This window comes from Sycon ciliatum, chromosome 9, assembly GCF_964019385.1.
Source record: "Sycon ciliatum chromosome 9, ocSycCili1.1, whole genome shotgun sequence".
NCBI classification, from domain to species: Eukaryota; Metazoa; Porifera; class Calcarea; order Leucosolenida; family Sycettidae; genus Sycon; species Sycon ciliatum.
Window position 1 is genome coordinate 6,528,185 of NC_088651.1, and position 26,798 is coordinate 6,554,982.

The following is a 26,798-nucleotide window of genomic DNA, read 5'->3' on the forward strand; positions in this document are numbered from 1 at the left end:
CAAGTAGATGCACCAGGAAGTCGTAGGTTTACGACTCCCCCCAGAACATGTCCAGTCCACTACAATCAGTGAGGGTCGTAGCTAGGTCGGACGGTGCGTTGACCCCGTTGAACTTTTGCTACTACAGTACAACGCCCTCTACAAAAAATTCCCCTGTTATTTTGCACGGAACTATTATACATTAGCAGCATATGTGAGCAAAATGCGGCATAATATGATAACTTTTAGCATAAAAATAGCATAATTCTGCAATTTTTTCAGCAATGCGAAAAGCATAATTTTACGAAAATATTAGCATAATCTGTCAAGGCCTACCTGGCGCTGTCTCACCAGCCGAGTCACATGCTTTAACTGGTTTGTTGGTTTATTTTAATCCGGAGAATAAACGGGAACTAGGCCCAATGATATAAAGGCAAATGGATAAGCCGCATTTACATGTAGAAAAGAGAGGACAAGAATTAGAAAATTACGAAAGAAGAAGAAGTATCTGACACATACAAGCCGTGTAAAAAAAGTAAATTATTGTATCCGTTCCTGAAGGGAACGCACGACGGCCGCTAACACCCGATAAACCCTAGCGGTAGATGCAGCGCCTAACAAGCCATGTAGTCAGTCCTTTCAAAGTTCGAAAGTATAAAGTACCAACTGGGTCGTCACAGGTGACCCGGTACTATATTTCCAAACGGGTCCAAGCGCCGCCCAACCAGGTGGATTACCCGGCTCACCCGGCGCTGGAGCAGACACAGCTTACCTTAGCGATCGTCGTGTGAAACTGCTGCTTGTTACTCTAGAGATTTGTCCATGTAAATTGTCTTGGTCAAAGTTCTGTACTGTATAACTGAAGCGTTCAGTTCTTTTACAATTCATGCTCGCTTAGGGCCGGGTTCCACTGCGGCTCCGCTGCCCCGCTGCTCGTCTTTCGCGGCTTGAAACGTCATCATTACCATAGTGACCGCGGCTCGAGCTGGAGCAGCGAGTTCGCGGCTCACCAAGAGCTTTTGCTACGATTCTTGACCAAAAACTGCGAGCCGCGGTCGCGGCTCGACCTGTTTCCCGTACTTTGCATTGTTTTGTACGCCAGAATTTTAAAATTCAAATTTTAATTCGTTGCGCAGGCCAGAACACAAGGATTTGTTTGATTTCGCGCGCGCAGGCAGGTGAAACGTCATCAAAGAGTGTGGACCACGACCACGGTACCGCGAATGGCGAGTGACAGTGGAACCGCGCTGCTCCGCTGCATGGCAGTGCATGCAGCCAAGTGCCGCGGAGCAGCGGAGCCGCGGAGCCGCAGTGGAACCCGGCCCTTATGGCCGGGTTGCACTGCGGCTCCGATTTTATTTATTTATTTATTTCACCTTCCCGTGGCCAGAGAATATAGGCCAATATGGAGGGAGGGGGGCGGTAGCCAGCCATGGCAGTAAACAAAAACTTAGCAAAAATAAATAAATATTACACATTACTGGAGGCAAAGAGAAACAAATGTGGATGAAGAACTAGCAGTTATTAGAACACGAGCTTCATGTTGGCCTTGAAATCCTTTAGCGTACAAGACGATTTTACTGATAGAGGCAGGGCCAGCCAGAGAGAATAGGCAGCAAAAAACGGAGATCTGGTATAAGCTGAGGTTCGGGCTTTAGGTAAAGTGCAGGGATTGCGCGTAGGACGAGTGGGAAGAAACCAGTTATATTTACGCAAGTGTGGCGGGGCTTTGTCAAGACGAATAGAATGAACAACAATACACAGTTTTCGATCCGCTTGACTAGAGATAGGGAAGGTGTTAAACATATCATACAGCTCGGCAGAAGGAAAGTATGATGGTTTGCGGAAAAGGACTTTGAGTATCCTCTTATTGTGGACGTCCAGGGTACTCATTAACGATTTACTAAGTAGGGATGACCAGGCGGTTGAGCAATAGAGAAAAATGGGGAGAATATAGCAATGATAAAAAAGGCGAATGCATTCAAGCGGTAGGTGGGAGCAGTGAGACACGAGGTAGCCAACAGCTTTACTGACTTTGCTACAGATATAGTCGACATGTCTACTAAACGATAAGTCTGTGTCAATGACCAAACCAAGATGTTTGTGTTGTTTTACCACTTTGAGGTCTGTGAGGGATCCGGGAAGAGTGAATGCATAGGTTGGCTCTGAGTTCGGCAGGAATAATATCTCAGTCTTGGCGATATTAGGTCTTAGTCTCCAGGTAGTCATCCACTGATGGACTTCGTTGATACCACGCTGGAGACTGTCTCGCAGCCTGTCTAGATACTCATTGAACCGGAGAAGTGCAGTATCGTCAGCAAATAAGGACACACCTTCAACATGACTGGGAAGATCATTTATATACACTAGGAAAAGGAGGGGCCCTAGGATGGATCCCTGGGGCACTCCGGACAGAACAGGTGAAGCATCTGAGAGAGTTCCACCTACAAAGACAACTTGCGTTCTGTCGGATAGGTAGTCTGTAATCCACTCCAGCGCTGAGTCACACACACCGAAAACTTTGGAAAGTTTAGCAAGTAATGCACGGTGCCACACAGTGTCGAAAGCTTTCTCGAGGTCGAAAAAGCACATGGCAACTTTCCGCCCCATATGACGATGGTCGGCAATGTTTTGGATCAGCTTGGTGAGCTGTAGAGCGGTCGAGTCACCACGACGAAACCCAGATTGCGCGGGGTCCAGAGCAGGAGAAATATGATTATACAATTGATTGAAGAAGAGCCGTTCGCAAAGTTTGGAAATACAGGACAGGAGGGAAATTGGGCGATAGTTACTAGCTTGAGATTTGCTGCCTTTGCACTTGTAAATAGGCACAATTTTAGCCAGTTTCCAGTCAGAAGGGAACTTGCCTGTGGTAAAGGAGAGGTTAAATAGGCGGCTAAGTGGAAAAGAAATCGCAGGAGCTAGCTTCTTTATCATATTGTTCGTGATACCGTCTAGCCCTGGCGCTTTCCCAGATTTCAGGTTTGAGATGGCTTTACGAACATCTGCTGTAGTGATATGAACGCGGGTGAATTGGCGAGTAAGTTGAGTGTCATATTGGAGAGGGGGTATTACTAAACGTGGGTCATCAGGCACCGCGACAGAGGTAAACTGCTTGTTGAGGATGGTTGCTTTTTGGAAGCTGTCGGACACCAGCAGCCCATCAGGGCTTGCAATGTCAGGGATGCCAGGTTTTACTTTGTGCGATCGCTGACTGCGGACAAACTGGTGAAGCGTAGTGCTGCCTGAGGTAAGTGTTGTTTTGATTGAACGAATGTACTGGCGGTGGCACCAGCGGGAGATGCTCGTCTTTCGCGGCTTGAAACGTCATCATTACCATAGTGACCGCGGCTTGAGCTGGAGCAGCGAGGCCGCGGCTCACTGCGAGCTTTCGCTACGATTCTTCACCAAAAACTGCGAGCCGCGGTCGCGGCTCGACCTGTTTCCCGTACTTTGCATTGTTCTGTACGCCAGAATTTTAAAATTCAATATTTTTCGTTGCGCAGGCCAGAACACGAAGATTTTTTTGATTTCGCGTGCGCAGGCAGATGAAACGTCATCAAAAAGTGTGGACCACGACCCCGGTACCGCGAATGCCGAGTGCCAGTGGAACAGCGCTGCTCCGCTGCATGCAGCCAAGTGCCGCGGACTAGGAATTATGCGAAAAATTATGCTAGCATAATCTGTCAAGGCCTACCGCGGAGGAGCGGAGCCGCGGAGCCATAATTTAAATAATTTTGAGCTATAATTTGAAATTTCTCGGGGCCTTCTATTCGGTACTCTTTGTAGTTGTACTTCTGTTGAGCTATCCGAATTCAAATAAACACTAAAAAAAGTCGCAGTGGAACCCGGCCCTTATAGCCGTTTCACGCTCGCGTCTTTCTGTGACATCGTTTTCAGCCAAAACGTCGACTTGCTGCACAAGTCGATTCACACACACATCGAACACATCGTTTTGCCAACAATCAGCAACATTTTTAGCAGTCCATGGGCAAAAAAAATAACGGCATGTGAGTAGATTCAAAATAAAAAAAATCTTGGGCAGTTCTGTAGTTTCCACACCATGTACCAGCCAACCGCGAGGAAGACCAAACAGTTCTCAGTTTTAGTTTTGTGGTCATCATTATTTCGCTTTTGTAGGTGAAGAATATTACGCCCTGCGATGGAAGCACGTGTGCTTCGGTTCTTCCTTTTGCTTTTGTGGCGCGGCCTTGGGCAATTGCTTCCCGATCGAGCGATTGCATATGAACAGCTTCACCATGTCCCTAATCTGGCACCAAATCCGCAACAGGCAAGCCTCGGCCTCATTATCAAACGTTTTCGTCATGGTGAAGGTGAAGGTACGAACAAAGGCACCGGTGTGAAAAGAAAAGAACGGAACCTCAATACGGAGCATCAGCAAATCGAATTTTCGATTTGATTATTCGAATGGCAAAGAGAAAATCAGACCGAAAATTCGAATGAAAAAGAGGTTCAGCATGTAGCGCAGTCCAGTATTTTCGAATCGAGTTCAATTTTCTAGCCTGAGTAGTTGAGGACTGGGATTTTGAGATGTGCAATGGCTGCGTTTGTTGCAGAGCAAGTCGATTTGTTGGATTCGCTTCTCTTCCTTGAGTTCGCTGAAGGTCACCTGGACAGAACGGAGTTGCTGCTGTTTCTCATTGCAGTTGAGGATGACGCGAAGCGGCGGATGCTTCATCCGATTCAGGCTAGTATTGGCGATAGGATCTCTCTTGGAGACCCCTTGAAAAGGCGGACCTCGGCCGAGTTCCTCCGCTATCCCTTGCATATCAGGAGGCCCGCAGACGAATAGCTGAGGGTGGGCCCAACACTGCCTCAGCAGAATGAGATCCATGGTGAGGTCGAACCTCAAATATTTGGCACACTTTGAGTTGCCCTCTCCCTGCGGGGAACTCACCATACACGCAGATGCCGAGGCAACGCCAGCAGGGTTACTGGGAGCAGGAGGCATATACCGCGGGGCTGGTAGTTCGTGAAAAAAGCCATGATTCCAGGATCTTGAAATGAAACAAAAAGCACACTTGACAAAACTTTTCACAGTTCGAGAGAGAGGAAAGCGTCAAGAAGTCCGGTTCGACTGTGCCTTGTGCATGTGCACTTACAACTACGACTACATGTAGTAAGAACTAGTAGCTACATGCGCAAGTATGAGTACTCGTAGTGCACTGTGTACTAGAGCACACGCGGAGCATCCGAATAGTATTCGAAAAGTATTTTCTCTTCGCGGGCATTTTTCAGTCGAACAAAGCCCTAGTTTCGACTGATTGAGTGCTTTTCGTGACGATTCTCGAATTTCACTCGAAAATTCGATTTGCTGATGCTCCGTAATGTCAAAGTCGAAGAGAACGGAACTGAAGAAGAAATTTCTTTTGACAGATGCAGCTAGCAGGTTGGATGCTCACTTTAAATTTCCCCGCCAAGATCTCTGCGCATGCGGATCACGTTTTGGAGATTCCCCGGGATCGCCTAGGCAACGAAGACGAAGACGCGAATAAAGACGTGAGTGTGAAACGCCTATTATTTCCCTTCCAGTCGATCTTCGAGTCTTTAGAGCCACACAAGTTGTGTGATATGTTGCCCAGCGTCCTTGGATTGGTTTGACCGTTTTGTCGGATGGTCTTGCCAGTATCTTTTTTTCAGAGTGGAACCTCTTGTACGGATAAAACTCAAAACAATACATAGAAAACCGGCACGTTCGGGCTGTCCGCCTTTTCCGTGAAAAAAATTATATTAAAAAGACTAATTCTTTCTTTCATATCTGGCTTGCAAGTGTTGAGTTTCGGAGAGAATAGAGCAGTACGTGGCATGTGGCCTCTAATTTCCTAAAAAATTAATAATTATAAAAAAACTCGGGTATTGAGCCAATAATAAAAGTAGAAAGGAAAAGGACATATGGAAACGAGTTAAGAGTAACTCTCCACCACTGTAACTAGATACTATATACAGTTTGATATTTTTGACCCACCCAAGTTGGGTGGTGTGCTGCTTTGCTGCTTCGAATTGTAGTTAGACCGCTTTGTCAAATCGCCTACTGGTCTCGTCATCGTCCAGTGACAATCGACATTCTTTGTTCCGTTGGGACTGTAGCTTGTGCTCGTTTTCGTTGCGCTTGCCTTCCCCTCTTTGGTCTTTCCATAACCTTGAACCTTCCAAGTTGGAAGGCTGTCGGTTAGCGCTACGGAGATGTGTTGAAGCTAGGTGTCAGGACGTCGAATGTCTCAGTACTCTGTCAGTTTTGTGCCTAGTTGTTGCACTTTCTGACTGTATATAGTATCTAGTTACAGTGGTGGAGAGTTACTCTTAACTCGTTTCCATATGTCCTTTTCCTTTCTACTTTTAATTATAAAAAACAGCAAATAAATAATATCATAAGATATGGAACAAAAAGTAAGGAGAAAGTAAAACACTGTACAATTTATGGCAAAAATCCATTCAGTTCCAGCACAATACTGCTCCTGAGCCGGACCAGACCACCATCCGAGCTTCAATGCGGTAGAAGCAGAGACAAGGCGGTGGCAGTGGATCAGTCGGCGGGCACCCCGGAGACAAGCAACACTTGCTACTAGGAGGGCGAAGCTCAACTGGGCATGAACCGGGCCATGAGGGAGGAGTGGGCCTCTCGAGTCTTCTTGGACAACATGGAGGCAATGCGCTTGTAGAGAGAAATGGCTGAATTGCCCATGCCTCCGTGTGCCGAGAAAACCACAGGGATGAAGCCTGCCCGCTCAACGTGTTGAGTCATTTCTCCGAAGGACCGACGCTTCTCACGCTCATGTCGTTTCAACGGTTTGTAGCAGGATGCCGCAGATGATGAACGATTTGATGGAGCGTGCGGGTTGAAGACCTGGATGTCCAGGTAAAAAAAAAAAAAAAGTAAATTATCGTATCCGTTCCCGAAGGGAACTCACGACGGCCGCTAACACCCGATAAACCCTATGTCCAGGTAGTTCCGTAAAAACCGGCCGCCATAGATAGATTCCGTTTGCGACAACATCCAGCCGACCCAGGTCATCCCACCCAGCTGTTCGATACGCACGTTCTCCCCGTCAAGGGCTGGAAGGTTGGCTCCACATCGACGTCATGCACCACACTACCTAGCAGCTGCGCCATGAGATCTCTCACCTCATTGTGTCGCATGATAATGAAGTCTCCCTTACCGCAGGAGTAAGCATGGGCAACAGTGAATGCTGCACCACACGAGCAGGTTGATGGCAGTCGGTCCGGGTGCAAACCATAGGGAAGCGCCAGCCCGTCACGAACCATAGGGAAGCGCCAGCCCGTCACGAAACTGGCCCTTGCACAAGGTAAAGCCATAGCGTGCTGGTGGTCGGCATGTAAGCCAGCAAAAGAGCGCCTTTCTCGCTGCCAAGCTCCTTGCACGGTTGCCTAGGGGAAATTCATAATTTGCGAGCTCCATGACCATGGCACGGTGATCCTCGGACATTCGCTGGTCATGCTGGACCTCACCTTTGCGTTCCCTGACCTCAGCCAATGACTTTCCCAGGATACCAGCCTACGTGTTCATTTGATGGACTAGCGCAGTAGTGATGGGCCGAGAAGCCGAGCATTGAGTGGAAAGAGATGTAGGATCCGCCAGAGCAAGACCTCCATGGCGACGGGAAAGTCCAAGGAGGCTAGGGTACTCCTGGCCGATGTGCTGGCCAGTCAGCACAGGGATGATCGTTGTAGTGATTAATTTGATGTTCCAGGGATTCCAGCTGCTTAGCCGCCCCAGCGAGTGTTCGACAGATGAAGGGTCCCTTATGCTGGAGGCCTCTGATGTTGGCTGGTTGCATACTGTAGCTACCTGAGCAAGCGATTGCCCACACTTCTTCTGGACACAGTGCTGACAGTATTCCGGTGTGCCAGTGGTAGCGCCAAGGTACCTATAACCCTCCCCGGTGATGCGGATCCCTGAGCCGGCGAATACTCTTCGAGCTTCATCCAGACACTCATGTTTAACTACAAGGAGTCTGGACTGATTTTGAGGGGTTGACTTGATAGCCAAAAGCGGGCCCCCGTTCCAGGAGGCCGTCCCACCATGCCTTCAGTCGGCGAGTCGCACCATCTTGCCGCCAGAAGATGAGTCGTCAGCATACCACTGTTGGCATTCTTTATTGTTTTATTGAAACTACAAACCTTCAAACATGTGCATTTGCGTATGTATGTTTTACATGCGTATGTATAGAAAAGGCAGCACAGAAACGGCAGTGGTGGTGAGGCCTGGGCAGCTCGTCCATGCCCCATTAGTAGCAACGGGCGTGATCAATGGGAGGATGCCGATGGCATAAATTGGTATAGCCATCGGGTCACCCTGAGTGGTTCCCTCCCTTGACTGGATGGTTTCTCCCCCAATATGCAAGTTGGCAGGGCTGCGGTAGCAGTTAATGCTGGGCATGACAGGCGGATGTTGTGCATACATGCAGCACGGTTGAGGCTGCGTTACTGGCGTCAGCCATCAGCACACCGTCAACATCAGGGGAGTCGCACACATGCGTCATGGCGTGAATGGCGGCCTCATTTCCGCAGTCTTGGCCTGCGCAAAGTTGTTGGCTATCTGCTGCTTCCTGGATATCATTTCCAATGATTGACAGGATTGCTTTTCCAATCACACATCGGATCACCTCCCCGATTCCAATGGGTCTGACAGGGGCACACGCTGAGATGCTATATAGACCTCTAGGGAGGAGGGATTGACATACTTTGTTGCTAGGCGACGTGCAGCTCCATGTGTGTGTAGAACTACCTTGCCTCACGGTTCAAATTCTCAAAACTGACTGGGTGGGTTGTTGTTGTTATTGCTGTAGACATTTACTAAAGTCGCACCACGCCGATTTCGCCTCCTTTTGGTACATGTGGATGCCAGAGGGAATGTGAGAGAGAGGTGGGGACAGAAATACGGAGAGAAGAGGAAGGGTAGAAAGGAATTATGCTAGTCAACATCAGGGCTACACTTAATCAAAAACGGAATGGGAATATACGATAATTAAACAAAATAGCATCACCAAAAGTATTGCGAAACACGCTTCCTATACGTCAGTCCTCTATACCACAGAATTACAACGGAGATCAGGCAGGAGCTGGTACCACAGGACTGTGGCGATGAACTGCATAGTCGGTCGACGAGGATGACGTGCGCTTCGTGGCTCAAGGTAGCTGCATCAGGGTACTTTGCCTTGAGGACCTGTTCAACTGTTTCCTCGGCAATCTGATTGTCAAGCTTGAGAAGACCACCCTTTGCTGAGGTATCAAGCTGGCGTAGAGCAGCCGAGATTTCCCCATCAGTAACCAGGGATGCGAAATTTCTTCGTGCCAGCTGGCGTGGAGCAGCCGAGCCAGTATCGTTTTCGACATACATGTACATCCGCCAGCGTCCTTAAATTAACAGCCAAGGCTTTCAGCTCATGCGTGTCTTAGGTGCGCTCACCTTCCCCTCCTATGTTATCTCTATAACTTAGAACCTTCCAAGCTAGAAGGCTGTCTGTACCGTTGGTCAATGTTATGCAATGTTATCGCATAAGCTGATTGTAAAGTAACTGGTGGAATTAGTGGATATTATAGCGTAACTTGTAGCTACTTGGTCCTTCTTTCTTCTTAAAAATAATTCATTAATCATTGGCTCTCCGCCCGAGTCTCACCATTTAAAATCAATGCTCCTGTCTGATGATCGCTGAACTGCGTGAAATTTTAAAAAGCTACAGCTAGACAGCCTATCGCCTCTGTTGTGTGTGGATACTGCTCTGCACATTTGTGTATTGAGCACTCTACCTCGAGCTGCCTGGACCGGCCTTGTTTGCTCAATTATTGTCAATACAATTAAATTTTACCATTTCCATATAACAATTCTACTACTCCGTGGTCATTACGTAGAGCGAAACTTCCCTGATATCAATGCTCCCCTCTGCACCTCTCTACCATCAAATTGTATGTTTATTACAGGTACCCTGCAGCATCACGACTCTTGACGTATTATGGTGGTGGCTCTGGTCATATCTATCTCCGAGATGTTCGCTGCACAGGAAATGAGTCCAATATTTTACAATGTGCGCATATTGCTGAGGAGCAATACGGGTGTCCACACGAGTTTGACGTGGGACTGCAGTGTGGTATGTATGGTTTGCTGTGAGTGCACGGTAATCTAGCTGTACACTAACTCTTTGGAGGCTACGGCAAACGAGAGGGCTTAAGGGGGCAGCCTACCCATAAATTTCATATGGCATTCAATTGACCGTAACTTTGGTGTTTCTCAATGGATTTGAGTGAAATTTTGACCACACACTCCTGCCACTATGCTGGCCCTCAGGACATGATTTACAAGTTCTTGCGCCTCACTGACAGGCTTTCCAGGCCGGAAAAACTCAAATTTCCGGCATAGTGCCACGGTGTGCAAGCCACCCAGGAGCCAAACAAATGCATTTACAATTTTTTCACATTTTCGTGCTCATTCTGTCCGTGAGCGGGACCCAAACCTAGAACAAGTCCAGAAGCAGCCATGGGTGATGGGGTAGGGCCCCTCAACGAGGCCCTGGAATCTGTCACAACGGAACGAGTGGGCGTTCTCTCACACACTCACACAGACCCAAGTCAATTTTTGAATTTTTTTAGGTTTAGCACGTGCTACGAGGTCGTACCTTTGATACAACATCCAGTGCTGGGACCTCCACAGCAAGCCATTTCCACAGCGCTGCACACCAAATCCAGGATGCCCTCAGAAACCGGCAAAGACTACCACTCACGTTTCACTACTGCCTAGTACTGAATCCTACCTGACTTCTTGACACGACTCAAACTTGCCAATGTCACTAAATCAACGTCAACTACAATAATCAAGCCACATATCTGCAACGTCACGAGGGTGCTGGCAAAAGTCCTGCTGCACGGCGGCGGGCTTCGCCCGCCGCCGTGCAGCCCAATACGTGGTTTTTTAACGTGATTTTTTGGACTTTTTTGGACTTGGGGCAAAATTCTGCACAATTTCGCGTGTTTCCATAATACGACAAGTTGCGCAAAGTCTGCTCACATTCAAATACAGTGCTGCCAACAAATGACAGCGTGCAACAAAAAAATCTTTCCTTGCAAGAGCACATTTTCGGCCATAACTCTTGAACGGCTGGTCAGATAGGGACACAATTTTCAGAGTTTTTTGCAGCTATTCATGCTCTTTCAACTGACGTAGCACTCAATATGAATTTACAAATTCGGTTTTTCAGCGAATTTTTGGGTAGTCTGCCACCTTAAGGGGGCAGCCTACCCATAAATTTCATATGGCATTCAATTGACCGTAACTTTGATGTTTCTCAATGGATTTGAGTGAAATTTTGACCACACACTCCTGCCACTATGCTTGCCCTCAGGACATGATTTACAAGTTCTTGCGCCTCACTGACAGGCTTTCCAGGCCGGAAAAACTCAAATTTCCGGCATAGTGCCACGGTGTGCAAGCCACCCAGGAGCCAAACAAATGCATTTACAATTTTTTCACATTTTCGTGCTCATTCTGTCCGTGCGCGGGACCCAAACCTAGAACAAGTCCAGAAGCAGCCATGGGTGATGGGGTAGGGCCCCTCAACGAGGCCCTGGAATCTGTCACAACGGAACGAGTGGGCGTTCTCTCACACACTCACACAGACCCAAGTCAATTTTTGAATTTTTTTAGGTTTAGCACGTGCTACGAGGTCGTACCTTTGATACAACATCCAGTGCTGGGACCTCCACAGCAAGCCATTTCCACAGCGCTGCACACCAAATCAAGGATGCCCTCAGAAACCGGCAAAGACTACCACTCACGTTTCACTACTGCCTAGTACTGAATCCTACCTGACTTCTTGACACGACTCAAACTTGCCGAAGTCACTAAATCAACGTCAACTACAATAATCAAGCCACATATCTGCAACGTCACGAGGGTGCTGGCAAAAGTCCTGCTGCACGGCGGCGGGCTTCGCCCGCCGCCGTGCAGCCCAATATGTGGCTCAAAAACCTGATTTTTTGGACTTGGAGCAAAGTTCTGCACACTTTCACGTGTTTCTATGATACGACAAGTTGCGCACGGTCTGCTCACATTCAAATACAGTGCTGCCAACAAATGACAGCGTGCAACAAAAAAATCTTTCATTGCAAGGGCACATTTTCGGCCATAACTCTTGAACGGCCGGTCAGATCGGGACACAATTTTCAGAGAATTTGCAGCTATTCATGCTCTTTCAACTGACGTAGCACTCAATATGAATTTACAAATTCGATTTTTCAGCAAATTTTTGGGTAGTCTGCCACCTTAAGCCCAGGATCCCTCGCTAAGCTTTCGTAGCCTAATAATCAAACTGATCGAAACATCTTTGCAATACGATTGTCGTGCAGATTTTTTTGTTTTGCAAAGACGTTTCTATTACTTTTTTTCTTTGTCAACCGGGAATCCCTGAACAGGCTGCGATGCAGCGTTCCTCCTTTATTCCCAATCGAACGTGGTTCAACAAGCGGTCAAGTGCTCCTGGGTGCCCAAATCACCTGGTCACCACGCCAGCAGGCGACAACTTTCACACCAAGGTTCAACTCGAGTTCAAGTCGAGTGACAGGACTGCACCCAAAAAAGGTCAAACAGGCTAGTAAGTTGTAGAGTCTACCCTGCAGGCACGGTGACCAGGTGACTGGTGTACGCAGGGTCACGTGACCGCTTGTTCAACCATGTTCGATTGGGAATAAAGGAGGAACGCTGCATCGCAGCCTTTTCGGACCAAAACCAGTCGACTCAGCGTCCAAAAGACTACAACATATGGGCCAATTGCGGTCATCTGTGCTTTTATAAGAACGAAATGGCGCTTTTAGTGACATTTTGCATACAAATCCCCATCTAGTAGGGCGCAGTCACCAAGTTTCGGTGGAAGTACGCGAGTTCGATTGGTATTCAAGTAGGAAGGGAGCGTCTCAGCTTCCTCGGACCACGACCATTCGACTCAGCACCCCGAAGACTACAACTGGTGATATTTTCATTTCAGCTTTAACTTCCCCTTTAAGAGTAACTTTCCACCACCGAAACGAGATACTATAATTATGCTTTCAGAAATAGTAACAACTAGGCACAAAACTCACAGAGTACTGAGCCATTCGACGTCCTGACACATAGCTTTAACACATCTCCGTAGCGCTAACCAACAGCCTTCCAACTCGGAAGGTTCAAGGTTAAGGAAAGACCAAATAGGGGAAGGTAAGCGCAACGAAAATAAGCACAAGCTACAGTCCCACCGGAACAGAGAATGTCGATTGTTACTGGACAATGACGAGACCAGTAAGATACTTGACAAGCGGTCTAACTACAATTCGAAGCAGCAAAGCAGCACACCTACCAACTTGGGTGGCTCAGAAATATCAAAGATAAGTACACAAGGGGGAAGCTTTGCGAAAACGAATTGTACAAATCGAACGGGAACGCCAAACTCCTGCAGTACTTCTCGTGCATGACACTGTGATGGACTAGTTGACTACAAAACAAGTAGTTTCAAACGATGTACGTTTCGCCGTATGGTTCGTGACGGCTAGGCCTGGGCGGATAATGCTAGCATTATAAGTAGCATTATAGTGTGCGATTTGCAACGAGCATTATGCTAGCATTATAATACTACATTTCCGCAAAAGTGGCATTATAATTTATACTCAAAATAATGGCCCTGATAACTAATACTTACTTCTCCGAAAACCAGGCTTATGGGGAAAATCATTTTTTTGAGAAAAATAATGTTTTGTAAAAAGGTTGTGTCGCGTGGACGCTCGAGTGCAGTGCAGTGGCAAAGAGAATCTCGCTTGTTCGAAGAAGTAGCAGTCATGGCAGGAAGGGTTTCAGCAGTCAGGAAAGTCAAAGGGCTTCCGGTAGAATATTCCCTGCTACTCCTCTAGTCACAACGAAGAGTATTTGAGCTGATCGAACGGATTCCATCTCCTACACTCAGGGATGGCGAAATTTCTGCGCTAGCTGCTGCTTGCGGAAAATGGTGAAGAAATCGTCTCCAGTTAGAGTCGTGATGGCGATAGCGAGGAGAACCTGGACGACATCGATCCAGCCAATCGAAGTGCGGAGATACTAGCTGTTTCTGGGCCTCACACAAAGGGAACACGCACAGCAGAGCTCATACGTTTGCAGCAAGTTCACCAGGAAAAAGGCTTGAAGCGCAGTGTGAAAACTGTTTTGAATTGAAGTCCTTGGCGATGAAGTGCTACTGAATGCCAGGCGAATGAGCGAGCAGATCGAGAGACCTCCACTCGAGACTTTCCTCGCTGGACAGCTAGCTGCAAGGGATTGTATGGAGCCAATAGCAGCATAAAATTAGCATTATGATCATGATTTTCCGGTAGCATTTTCTATGCCTTCTACGTAGACTACGAAACGTGCACAATACTGCCAAAACCAAGCCATTTTTTCCATACTTACTACTGGTGAATTTCTGGCATTACAAAGGAACACCAGCATTACAAGTAGCATTATGATACAGTTTTTCTGGCATTGCCAATAGCATTATCCCACAAAATAACTAGCATTATCACATGGCACGTGATTGTTGCCCGTACTCCAGCGAATCAGCACCTTTCGCGCTCCGGGCAATAATATGCGATATTGCCCGCAAAAAAATAGTTTATTTGCCCGCAAAAAAATAGTTTATTTCAGTGATCGCGTGACCACGACGACTCTGTAGCCTGTACGACTCTACGACGAGTCGCAGTGTAGCATTGAGACGAAGATGGATTTCTTTTTGGAGATGGACATCCCGGCAATGGACATGGCCTCGGACGTCTGCCGTGTGGTGCTTGCAGGGATCATTTGTTCAGTCATGTGTGCAGCCTGACCGTCGGTTAGCTTGTGGATAAGATTCAGTTCTGCTCGAAGTGGTACTGTGATCACAAACAATTATTTGAAATAGCACAAATTCAATTCAGCGTCGTGCGTTTTCAGATCCTCGCAAAGTCACTGCCTGTATGTGGTCTTCATGTGCCACGCAAAACTCTTACCAGGCTGATCTGTCCTCTGCCTTCACCTTTGCTTGAACAACAAACACAACAATTCAGTAATGTTTTGCAATGAAAAATACAGCTATCTGGAGCTGAAAAAAAAGAAGAAAAATTGTCCTCAGAATTACACACCAGGGAGTCGTCAAATACTTGCACTTGTTGCAGTACTGTGTTTGACAACTTCCTGATACACATGTAAACATGAAGAAACTCTTTATGGTAGCACTCTTAATTTTTCAACTGAAATTATGATTCTGCTGTATTTTATTCTCGTTGCCATGTCTATTGCTATGACGATGCGGTGCCGGCACTTTTTTTCTGTCTCCGTCTTACAGTACTGTATACTCTCTGATGGCCTGTAGCAGACTTTTTGTTAGGGTGTAGGAGAAATATCTTCATTTTTCCTGTTTTGATAATGATAGCACATCAATATACATTGTGGTCATAATGTGTTGGCATTTGGGCTAATTTCAACGGCAGCCCAATGGTCTGCTCTGTGGGCCATGTGATAAATTTGTTATCGCATGGTTGCAAGGGCCTTATGGCATATTATTGCCCCGAGAGGTTAGCCCGAGGGCCGTAGGCCCGAGGGCTAACCTCGAGGAGTGGTACTGTGATCACAAACAATTATTTGAAATAGCACAAATTCAATTCAGCGTCGTGCGTTTTCAGATCCTCGCAAAGTCACTGCCTGTGTGTGGTCTTCATGTGCCACGCAAAACTCTTACCAGGCTGATCTGTCCTCTGCCTTCACCTTTCCTTGAACAACAAACACAACAATTCAGTAATGTTTTGCAATGAAAAATACAGCTATCTGGAGCTGAAAAAAAAAGAAGAAAAATTGTCCTCAGAATTACACACCAGGGAGTCGTCAAATACTTGCACTTGTTGCAGTACTGTATTTGACAACTTCCTGATACACATGTAAACATGAAGAAACTTTTTATGGTAGCACTCTTAATTTTTCGGGGGAAAAAAAAGTATCCATTTTTCCTATCTCACTTGTAACCCATCCCGTTGATGCGCACAAGTGGTACTTGTCCGCCCAGGCCTAGTGACGGCGCATGAGGTGTGCAGTTTGAAACTCGGACGTTGAGCCAATAATAAACTTTAATGTAGAAAGGAAAAGGACATATGGATACGAGTTAAGAGTAACTTTCCACCACTTTATCTATATACTTCAGTGAAACCTTTCCAAGACGACCGCTCCAGGGACCTTCAAACGTGGTCTCTGTTACCAGGTGGTCTCCTTATCCAGGGTCATTTGACTGGAGATAGCATTCCTTGGTCCTGGTTTCAGTGGTCTTCTAGTACAGGTGGTCACCTTATCCGAGTGGTCGCCTTGACAGGTTTTACTGTATATGCAGTCAGTAAGTGCAAAGTTAGGCACAAAACTGACAGAGCACTGAGACATTCGACGTGTTGACACTACGGAGATTAGTTGAGGCTAAAGCTGTGTTCACAACTGGCGCGTGTACGCGTGAAACCACGCGTTTGTGCGTATTTTTGCTGGCTTTTGGGGCGCCATGCGTACGAAAACGCGCCGAAATGAAAATTCCAACATGTTGGAATTTTCAGCGCGTATCAGGCGCGTATCAGCGTACATGCCAGTCACTCTGACTGGCAGGGTCAAAAAATGAGTACTCGAAGGTGTCGCACGCGCTAAATACGACTCGGATTGCTGTTTTTTGTGAAAGGCTGAGCGCGCGTTTGGGCACGCATGAACCGCAAGCATACCGCGTCCAAGCGCGAGTTGTGAATACAGCTTAAGTGCTAGGCGCACGACGCCGTCTCCTGTTTACATTCAAAATGCAGCCGGTTGGTACGCTTACGTTCCCATCTAAGCCCATCTACGGTATGACAAGCAATTCGTTGACCTGATAAAACTCTTCCCGTCGCTTCCCGATCCGTACAGTAGTACGATTGCGTCCCTGTCTCTGTTGTTCACATTGGACTCCGTCAGACCGTCCCGTCGTTTCCCGTCAACCCTTACGTCTCGCCCCGTCGCACTACATCGAATACGTGTATACCTCGTGATGGTTTGGCCCGGAGAGTACTATATATGTGGCGCTTTTCAGGCACAATCTTCCTCAGCCTGCTCAAGCTCAACGAATGAGGTCTGAATTCCCCGAAACACTGTGTATTGAGCAGGGAGTGGTGCTTTCTTCCAGGTTTGACTAGTGGAAGGTGCGACGTGCTCCTGGTGAGCTCTACATGGTAGTCTTGAGCCAGTCAAGTGTCAAGTTCGGCAGGAAGCTTGCGTTCCTCGTTGGAACAACCAACTCTCTCTCTCTCTCTCTCTCTCTCGCTCTCTCTCTCTCTCTATCTCTCTCTCTCTCTATCTCTCTCTCTCTCCGACTCTCTCTCTATCTATCTCTCCCTCTCTCTCTCCACACTATACTTTCGCTATATTGGTTTTCAATCTCTTTTGTTTCTCTTCTTCTCCCAATTTTCTGAGGCGTGAAGTAGGCGCGGATGTCGAGACCATTGGTCGGCGGAGCCTGCAGCACCCCATCACCACCGCTGCGTTGTATTTGCAGCCCCATTCAGCCAATGTCTTGTTAGTCTGTTGTGTTTTCTCATTTCCTGCTTCTTTTTTGTTTTACGAATTGGGTGCGTGGTTTCAAGTAAAAAAAATCATCACTAATAACGCCGAAGTCGCAATTTCTAAGTTCTTATTTGCTGTTCAATTTTTCATCCTAGCGATACTGATGCTGTTGTTGTTGCTGCTGCTCTTGTTGTTGTTGCTGTTGTTGTTGTTGTTGTTGTTGTTGTTGTTGTTGTTGTTGTTGTTGTTGTTGTTGTTGTTGTTGCTTTTCTTGTTGTTGGGGCTGTTGTGGCTGTTGCCATACCATTTGTATATTAGTCTTTACTGCTACACACACAACAGAGGCGAAAGGCTGTGTTAGCTGTAACTTAAAGTTTCACGCATCGGAGCGATCATCAGACAGCAGCATTCACTATCGAATTCTCTACGAGCAGGCCTAGATATTTGATGCTAGTGTGGAAGTTAGAGCATATGTGCGAAGTGAAGACGTGGCATTGGGACAATGGTATTGAGCTGTTTTGTGAGAGTTAATGGACATAGGTGAGAATAGAGGCGATAACAGGGCAGTGTTCCCGATTCATCAAAGGCGATAGCGACAGTAGCGCAAGACCACAGCAGGAGTGAAGAGGGAGAGAGAAAGCACCATGGCGCCAAACCTGCTGCAGGTTGCGCCATGTTGAAACTCATGTAACTGATGGTGAGAATCTGGACAGGTAATACTTGTTCTCGTGTCTGCATTTCGACACCAACTCCGACCTTTCGTTGATGTTGACCGTTGTGTCTGCTTCCAGGATCTCCAGTTTCTCAGCCAGGCATAGGGGACACCGCTTGGTCGCGTTCGAGTAGGCCTGAGCCTACTCGTAGAGAATTCGAAAAGTGAATGCTGCTGTCTGATGATCGCTCCGATGCGTGAAACGTTTTAAAAGTTACAGCTAGCACAGCCTTTCGCCTCTGTTGTGTGTGTATACTGCTCTGTACATTCGTACATTGAGCACTCTACCTCGAGCTTCCTAGACCGGCCTTGTTTGAGTCTTCACTGTTATAAATGCACAGTTTTCTCTTTTGGTTTTCTTCATTTTTTTGCAGAAGTAACCAGAATCATCCCATACTCCTCCAACCACACCAACATCGGAGAGGTGGAGGTATTTCAGAATGGTAAATGGGGTAAAATCTGTGCTGATCACTGGACTGCAAAAGAAGCCAATGTGGTGTGCCTGCAACTTGGGTAAGAATACTTCAAGGTTAAAATGTTGGTATTCATGGACTCCTAACATATAAGACAAATGGGGATCATCAATAGTCACGGTAAACACCTGTCAAGGCGACCACTCGGAGAATGTGACCATCTGTCGTCCTAGAAGACCACTGAAACAAGGACCAAGCGATGCCATTTCCACTCAAAAGACCCAGGATAAGGAGACCACCTCGTAATAGGGACCACGTTTTGAACATTCCTTGAGTGTTAATCTTCGACAAGCTTCGTTATAATATAAGGAAACCTGTCAAAGACTATAAGCATGTTGGTTGCTTACTTCCTTAGCGCTCACAACAGTCGGTGGGAAAATCGCGAGCTCCAAAAACGTTTTACATGAGAATGTGAGATATGCTGAGGATGACGCATTGAAGTACATTAGCAGGTTTTTTTAAACATTTTTGCACTTTCCATGTAGACCCGCACATTATCATAAACGTGAGTAGCCTATATGGCCCCGATCCACAGCTGCGTTAGTTTTCTATCAGAACATACAGTCGACCCCACCACTTATGACGAAATCGCATAAATAACACAAAGAAATTCGGGATATAGCGAACCATTGTCCATGTTCCTTGTTGAATTTCATACAAATTGACCCTTTGTAGCGAACTGTTTTCGTTTATAACCAACCATAATTAGGGACCTTTCGCATTTGCTACGAAACGAATGCGAAACGAAAGTTTGATTCGGCTCGTAATCGTTTCGTTGAAAACAGATTTTAGGTTTCGCATGTCGTCATGCAAATGTGCATGGCAACTACGAATACGGCCGCGGGCGCCGGTAGTTTGGCGTACGGGTTTTTACACGCACACGTGCATGGGTCATGGAATCAAGGGAAAATGTGTACCTTGCAAAACATGTGTACCTATCCAAATAGATGTGTACCTGACGGATTCGGAGCGTGCCACGAATGAAGAGGCTTCCATTCGTGGAAACGAGTTCTCCGCAGGGACTCTGACGAATCCTCGAACCCAGGTGACGAATCAGCATTCGTTTCGTATCCGTACGCGGGGTGCAAAAGGTCCCTATTATCTTGCAGGGCCACACGTAAACGAAAAGACCAATCCCCTTGTTATACTGAGTTCGAGCACGGGGGCAACCTCTCTCGCAATCGAACTAGCTTTTGAACGTGACAGCATCTTTGACAGTGTGTTTTCAGGTTTGTTTTGGAATGTCTTCTGCTTGGTTCAAGTGGTTTACGATGGCTTCGAGCGGTGCTGAAGCTCCTGTTGGTAGGAGAAAAGTCTCCGAGAGAGACATGGACTGTGATGCAGCTGCAGGATTTTTTGAAGGCGCGCGAGGGAAAGACCTCGGGCCACAAATAGGAGTTACTCCCGAGGTGAGTTTTGTTGTTGTTGAAATATTCGAGTCGCGAGTCATGTTGTCAGCTTTATTGTTGTGCCGAGGCTACAGCAGACTGTATTCCCTTCTCCTTGAGATCGGTGCTGAAGATTATAGTAACCTTTTCTGGTCTGCCTTTTCTTCTCCAGAGCCATCTTCTATGAAGGTAACCGTGGTGCTGCCAAGTCAGCAAGTAACTATCGCGATCAGCAGCCCTGAAGTGGAAAAAATCTATTTTCCAACGGTCTGGTTGGACATCAGACACTTCTGATTTGCCTGTAGTGACAACAGCAGCCATCCTTGGACACCGTGCAAAGACAGGAAAAGCCATTGATGGAAGTGACTGCTATGAGATGACTATAGCAGTGACAATAGCTGTATTGTCAAGTCGAAGGGCTGGCCAACCCAGGAGAAGCATTCAAAAATATTATGAGCAGTATGTGGTGTTTGTTGAGCGTGAAGAGCTAGAGGAGGACAGTGCAAACACATGGAAGGAGTGCATGGTGTTTGAGGAACAGTGCGCTGTGTGCCAGCTGGTGGTAATGGTGGTCTTTGCCAGCATGTATTCGTGCTGCTTTATTCCCATTACCACAGAGCCTGTGATGAGTCTGGCTTTTGATAAGTCAAAGCTTGCCATTGATCACAAGCGTGGGGAAGTGGATTGCTCCCTCTTCGAAGCACGAGGGCTAAAGCTTGCAGCTGTCTGCAGCAAGGTGTGTGTGCGATCCGTGGAGTCCTTTCGAACCTATGAATACTCCCCCTCCCCCGCCCGCTTAGGGAGGCTGCATGTTAAGAGTGAAATATTTTCTACTATATTTTTGTGTGAGACGGGCTTTTTACGCCTTAGAAGAAGATACAGTTTTTCCCGTTTCTATACCTTTCTAATACAATAATATATTGACATACCTTTCGGCCATACTCCACTTTACTACATCCTCAACCCGTCACCACCATGCGCTCTTGGCCGAACCAATGCACGAAGCATAAACACACCAGCACAGCAAGGACACTGCCGTTGACAGATACTTTCTACGCCTCTAGACAGCTGCTTCGCTCCTTCGAGCTCATCATTAGAGAATGCTACTAATGATGATATAATACAAAATAATGATTATACGCCAGTCTGGTAATGCGTTGTACTGCTGGACAGTATTGAAATAATCACTGCATTCGATGCAAAATTAATAATGGTATGTCTTTGTTTTTGATTTCAGTATTGAAAAAAGAGTAAGAGAACTTGTTTGATTTAGTTGCGTCTACGACTGGCTAAGGGGTGCTGTGGCCAGCAATTTCACCATGGGAGATCACAAGAGCGCAAGGATCTGTTGGGTCTTGATGACCTCCCTTGTCGTGCCAGTGCGAGACCCTAAAAGCATGGCAAACTAGAACAGTTGCATCCACAATGCAGAATGTCTTGCGGTACGTGGCATTGATGACTGAACATCTGGCCAGCTCGCCCAGACGGAGGAACAAGAAATCTTCCCAGCTCAGCTACTTAAAAACCATGAAACGGATGATTTCCTTGCGCCAAATATGTATGCGAGCTTCTGTTCCATTCGGCCCAGGCGTAGACACATCAATGCCAATAGCAGCTGATCCTCCATTACATGCTCATTGGCGATTTACCTCCAACTGTCATCTGCCGTTCGGCTCAGCTTCTGTCTTCGCAGATCTGGCGTGGCTCAGTACATTTTCTGGGCTAGGCTCAAAGATACGAAGTAGTGGTTGCGACTTCGGCGAGGATTTGTAAGAAATGGTTTGCTCCCCACACCGGAGCTCGCGCTATTCCGCCGACTTTACTTGACACTTGACGGACTCACGATTGCCATCCAGAGCACGCGAGAAGTCCATCGAACCTTCGACTCGGCAAACCTGCAAGAAAGCACCACTCCCTGCTCAATACACAGTGTTTCGGGGAATTCACCCCTCATCAGTTGAGCTTGAGTAGGCTGAGGAAGATTGTGCCTGAAGAGCACCACTTATATAGTGCTCTCCAGGCGCAAACATCACCAGGGATACAAACTTACAGAGACGCTCCGCTTCCAGCGCGACAAACACCTCCTGAACACCAGATAGCAGCGTGAGTCAGTGTCGCTCCTGGACGGTGAGACAGACGTCGAGGACCCTCGGTCATTCGCAACGCTGTCACCTCCAAACCAACTAGTCGCAAGCCCGCGCTGGGCATAACAGAACGAAGTAGTGGTTGCGACTTCGGCGATGATTTGTAAGAAATGGTTTGCTCCCCACACCGGAGCTCGCACTATTCCGCCGACTTTACTTGACACTTGACGGACTCACGACTGCCATCCAGAGCACACGAGAAGTCCATCGAACCTTCGACTCGGCAAACCTGCAAGAAAGCACCACTCCCTGCTCAATACACAGTGTTTCGGGGAATTCACCCCTCATCAGTTGAGCTTGAGTAGGCTGAGGAAGATTGTGCCTGAAGAGCACCACTTATATAAGTCGGCGGAAGAGCTCCGGTGTGGGGAGCAAACCATTTCTTAGGCTCAAAGATGTCCCACAAAGTGGTCCAAACACCTGAAAACAAACCAGTCAAAACTTGAGCTGCTCAGAGTCTTCCTTTATTTTATCGTACATAAGTAGCTGTTTTTCGGTTTTCTTCACCCCAGTCCTCACATCGTCCAACTGCGCCTTGATGCTGTATACACGAGTTCTACTTGCTGCCAGCTCCTGGTGCAGATGCTGCACTTCCACTACAGGACCAAACTGCACTAGGCCAGGTTCCTTTCCAACTCAAACTGCCGTTGCCTCTCAGCAAATACTGGTTTGCGAGCATGGGGAGCTCGTGATGCAGATGCTGCACTTCCATTATAGGCCCAAACTGCACTAGCCTGGGGAGCAGGGGTTCCAGACTCCACTCTCTTGCACGCTCCAGGCCGCTGTGGCTCCACACGAGGAAAAGAGTGAGATGACTTGTTTGCTTTGTCCTCCTGTTCTGGCAATGAGGAACGCAGCAATGATCCTGAGAAGGCATCCTGAGGTCGTAAAAAGGAAGACGTCTGAACAAAAACAAACAGCTCAAATCAAAAGGTCCTTGTGACATTTTTATTAGACTGGCTTGCACTGCATGTAGATTTCGCGTGCTCTGCACTTAGCATGCGACAAGTCGCGCACCGCTGAGCATCCCGAGGTGATTCAGGTCGCGTGTGTGAAGTAGGATCCCATGCGACTGCAGAGTTGCCCCCTTGCTCGAACCCAGACAATAATAAGGTGATCGGTCTACTGAACGCATACAGTCACCTAGTTATGATGCGTTGCTTATACATATGTAGTGCTAGTGAATGTCTCGGCTATAAAGAACTAATTTGCCTGTACAATGGTATTCGCTTGATCAGGAGTCGACTGTATTTACGCATACAGTGAAACCTGTCTTAAGACGACCGCTCGGGAGACCTTTAGAATGTGGTCTCCGTAACCAGGTGGCCTTCTTATACAGGGTCATTTGAGTGGACATACAGTATCATCCCGTGAACCTGGCTGCAGTGGTCTTCTAGGACAGGTGGTCGGCTTATCCGAGTGGTCGTCTTGACAGGTTTTACTGTACTTCAAAAGAAGAAAAAATTCACAAACGTTCATTTCGCAATGTACAAAGAGAAAATTTGAGAGAGAAGGGACTGGGCGAAAAAACATTCAAAGGATCAGTCGAGGAAGTGAACTGGCTGAAAAGAGAAAAAATGCCAGACCGACCAGGACTCGAACCCAGGACCTTGCTTGTCATGAGTAATGCTCTAACCAACTGAGCTATTGGACAAGGCCGAACCTAGAATTCTCTGACAGGTTTTGCACTCCAAAGACAGCTCTCAACACATGGTCCACATACTGATGTCACTTAGGTCGTTTTCCCTCCCCCAGGGGACCAACCACGGCCAGTTTCTGTAACGTGCTACCAAGGCGAAAGACAGTGACTAATTTGTAAAGAACATTTTTTCTCCTTTCATGCAGTTCACTTCCCCGACTGATCCTTTGAATTTGAATTTCTCACAATTCTTTAAAACAGTTTCCTCTGAGACAAAAATGCGATAATACTCATAAAAAGGACACACTTCAGGCTCATTACAAACATCTTGAAAGTTTTTGTCTTCACAAGTATACTTTCAAGCCTTCTCATCAGGTGAAATACAGGCAAGAGAAAAGGAACAGGAACAGTGGATTAAATACAGTAAGAAGGTGGTAAAACAGCGCAAAAAGAAAGAAAGAAAGAAAGAAGATAGCTAAAGTAAACAGCGAAAATTGCAATAATGACACAAAGGTGCAAATGCGAGAAAACTCAATAAGCGCGACATGTAGTGCGACAACAAGAGACAACCACTGGACATACATGTAACTAACGAGGTTTTGACGACCTACCTAACAGCCTAAGTGTGAATTTGATTTGTTTCTGTTTGCAAAGGTTGGGTTTCCTTGTGTGGATGTATACAGCTTCCAAAACATTCAGCAATCTAGCACTGCGTACACGTGACACAATCGAAAAACAATCATCCGAATACACAGCACGACAATCAGGATGCTCAAACAAATGACTAGCAATGGACGACTCATACTTATCAGAACTAACATCAGAACAATCAGCATGTGCGGTGGACACATCCGATTTCACATGGCTAGTCGAGTGGACCCTAGCCGTTGCCTCTGTCTGTGCTTTAGTCGCTGCCATCGCCGCCGTTGCCGATCTTGTTATTCTTCTGGTTGATGTGGTTCCTGTCACTGCCACGCACGTAGGTGTCTTGTCCGGTTGTTTTTCTGGTGGTCTAGTTAATTGTGAGGTGACGTTCCTTGGTGTTGATGCCGCTGCGTTGGACCATCTTGTACCAGGATGATTCTTTGCTGGACGTCCCCTCCGTGGTCGAGTGGATCGTGCGTGTTGTGGAATAAGGTGTAGCGGTGCGTGTTGTCGGATGCGTGCGTCCAGATGTTGAAGAGTCCTACCTACATATCGGCTCTCACATTGCCGACACTCGAAGTGATAAATCAACTTGGATAATTGGCCTGTAGGTAGGACGTCCTTCCTCACCGTGAACGCACGCACCGTGGAGTAGATGAAGCGAATATGAACATTATGGTAATTGGACTCCACGGCAGACTTAACCCGACGCTGAACCATACGTGATACTGACTCGCCCTTCCACGGTAAACATAGGTATACTGGATTAGCGGAAACTTCAGCATTCTTCTTTGGACTGGTCTCAGTTACATACTTCACAATAACAGACTCGGGGTATCCATTGAGACGAAAAAGCGCACGTAACTTCTCCAACTCCTGCTCCAACCTTGAAGACGAACAAAGGCGACGTGCACGATCCACCAAATTACGCAACAAATTGATCTTATACAGTGTCGCGCAAAACGAATCCCAAACAATGTACAAGCCAGTGAACGTAGGCTTGCGATAGACCGACGTGACAACACCACCATCAATTGACTTCTCAACGAGCACATCAAGAAAAGGTAGACGATCTGACTCCTCAAATTCACACGTGAAATCCAACATACCATCAACCACCTTCCTCAGCAGATCACGAAATTGGAGGCACTGAGCCTCAGACTGAAAATACGAGAAAGAATCATCGACAAATCTCACATACAATGGGGGCATCAAACTAACCGGAATCTGACATTCGTAATAACCAACAAATATATTTGCCAAAACAGGACCAAGGGGCGAACCCATAGCAACACCATCAATCTGTCGATACATGACACCATCAAAGGAAAACTCCACACCTGACGTTACCAAGCGGATCATTTCGCGGAACGAATCTTCACGTAACTCGCCAGGCGGACATAGTGAGCGATGATATAGCGTTTCGCAGCAAATATCAATGACTTTATCCAAAGGGACATTTGTGAACAGACTAACAACATCGTAAGAGCACATAACATAGGTATCGGGGAAGGAGTGGTCGCGCAGAATATCGACAAATTGAAAACTATCGCGAACTACATACCGACTGTATAATTCTAAAACGGGTTGCAACATTCTACACAGCCAGCGAGAAATCTTATACTGGGGAGAACCTAACATAGAAAGGATGGGCCGGACAGGACAATCCCTCTTATGAATCTTCGGTAAGCCATACATTCTAGGGCGAGCTGAACCCAAAGGCTTAAACAGAAACAAATCAAATTCACACTTAGGCTGTTAGGTAGGTCGTCAAAACCTCGTTAGTTACATGTATGTCCAGTGGTTGTCTCTTGTTGTCGCACTACATGTCGCGCTTATTGAGTTTTCTCGCATTTGCACCTTTGTGTCATTATTGCAATTTTCGCTGTTTACTTTAGCTATCTTCTTTCTTTCTTTCTTTCTTTTTGCGCTGTTTTACCACCTTCTTACTGTATTTAATCCACTGTTCTTGTTCCTTTTCTCTTGCCTGTATTTCACCTGATGAGAAGGCTTGAAAGTATACTTGTGAAGATAAAAACTTTCAAGATGTTTGTAATGAGCCTGAAGTGTGTCCTTTTTATGAGTATAATTCTTTAAAAAAAGAACATTTAGGGGAATTCTAGTTATGGTGCGTTACTTCCTGAGTTTTTTCAAATCGGAATTTCCAAAGAGGGGGTTGTTGCGACTTCGGTGATACTGAGAAACAAATATCCCTAGGAATTTGCAACAGGTATAAAGTAGAAGCAAATCTTCAG

The 26,798-nt window shown here is 46.8% G+C and overlaps 1 protein-coding gene across 1 annotated transcript in view; it reads left to right on the forward strand.

Annotated features, from left to right (window-relative positions):
- LOC135825239 (uncharacterized) overlaps window positions 1–26,798 on the forward strand; it is a 90,362-nt gene that overhangs the window by 10,559 nt on the left and 53,005 nt on the right. The window contains exons 8-9 of the mRNA XM_065337975.1: window positions 9,940–10,106; window positions 18,629–18,767. Of these exons, the coding sequence (XP_065194047.1) occupies window positions 9,940–10,106; window positions 18,629–18,767 (306 nt within the window). The remainder of the gene's footprint in view (window positions 1–9,939; window positions 10,107–18,628; window positions 18,768–26,798) is intronic.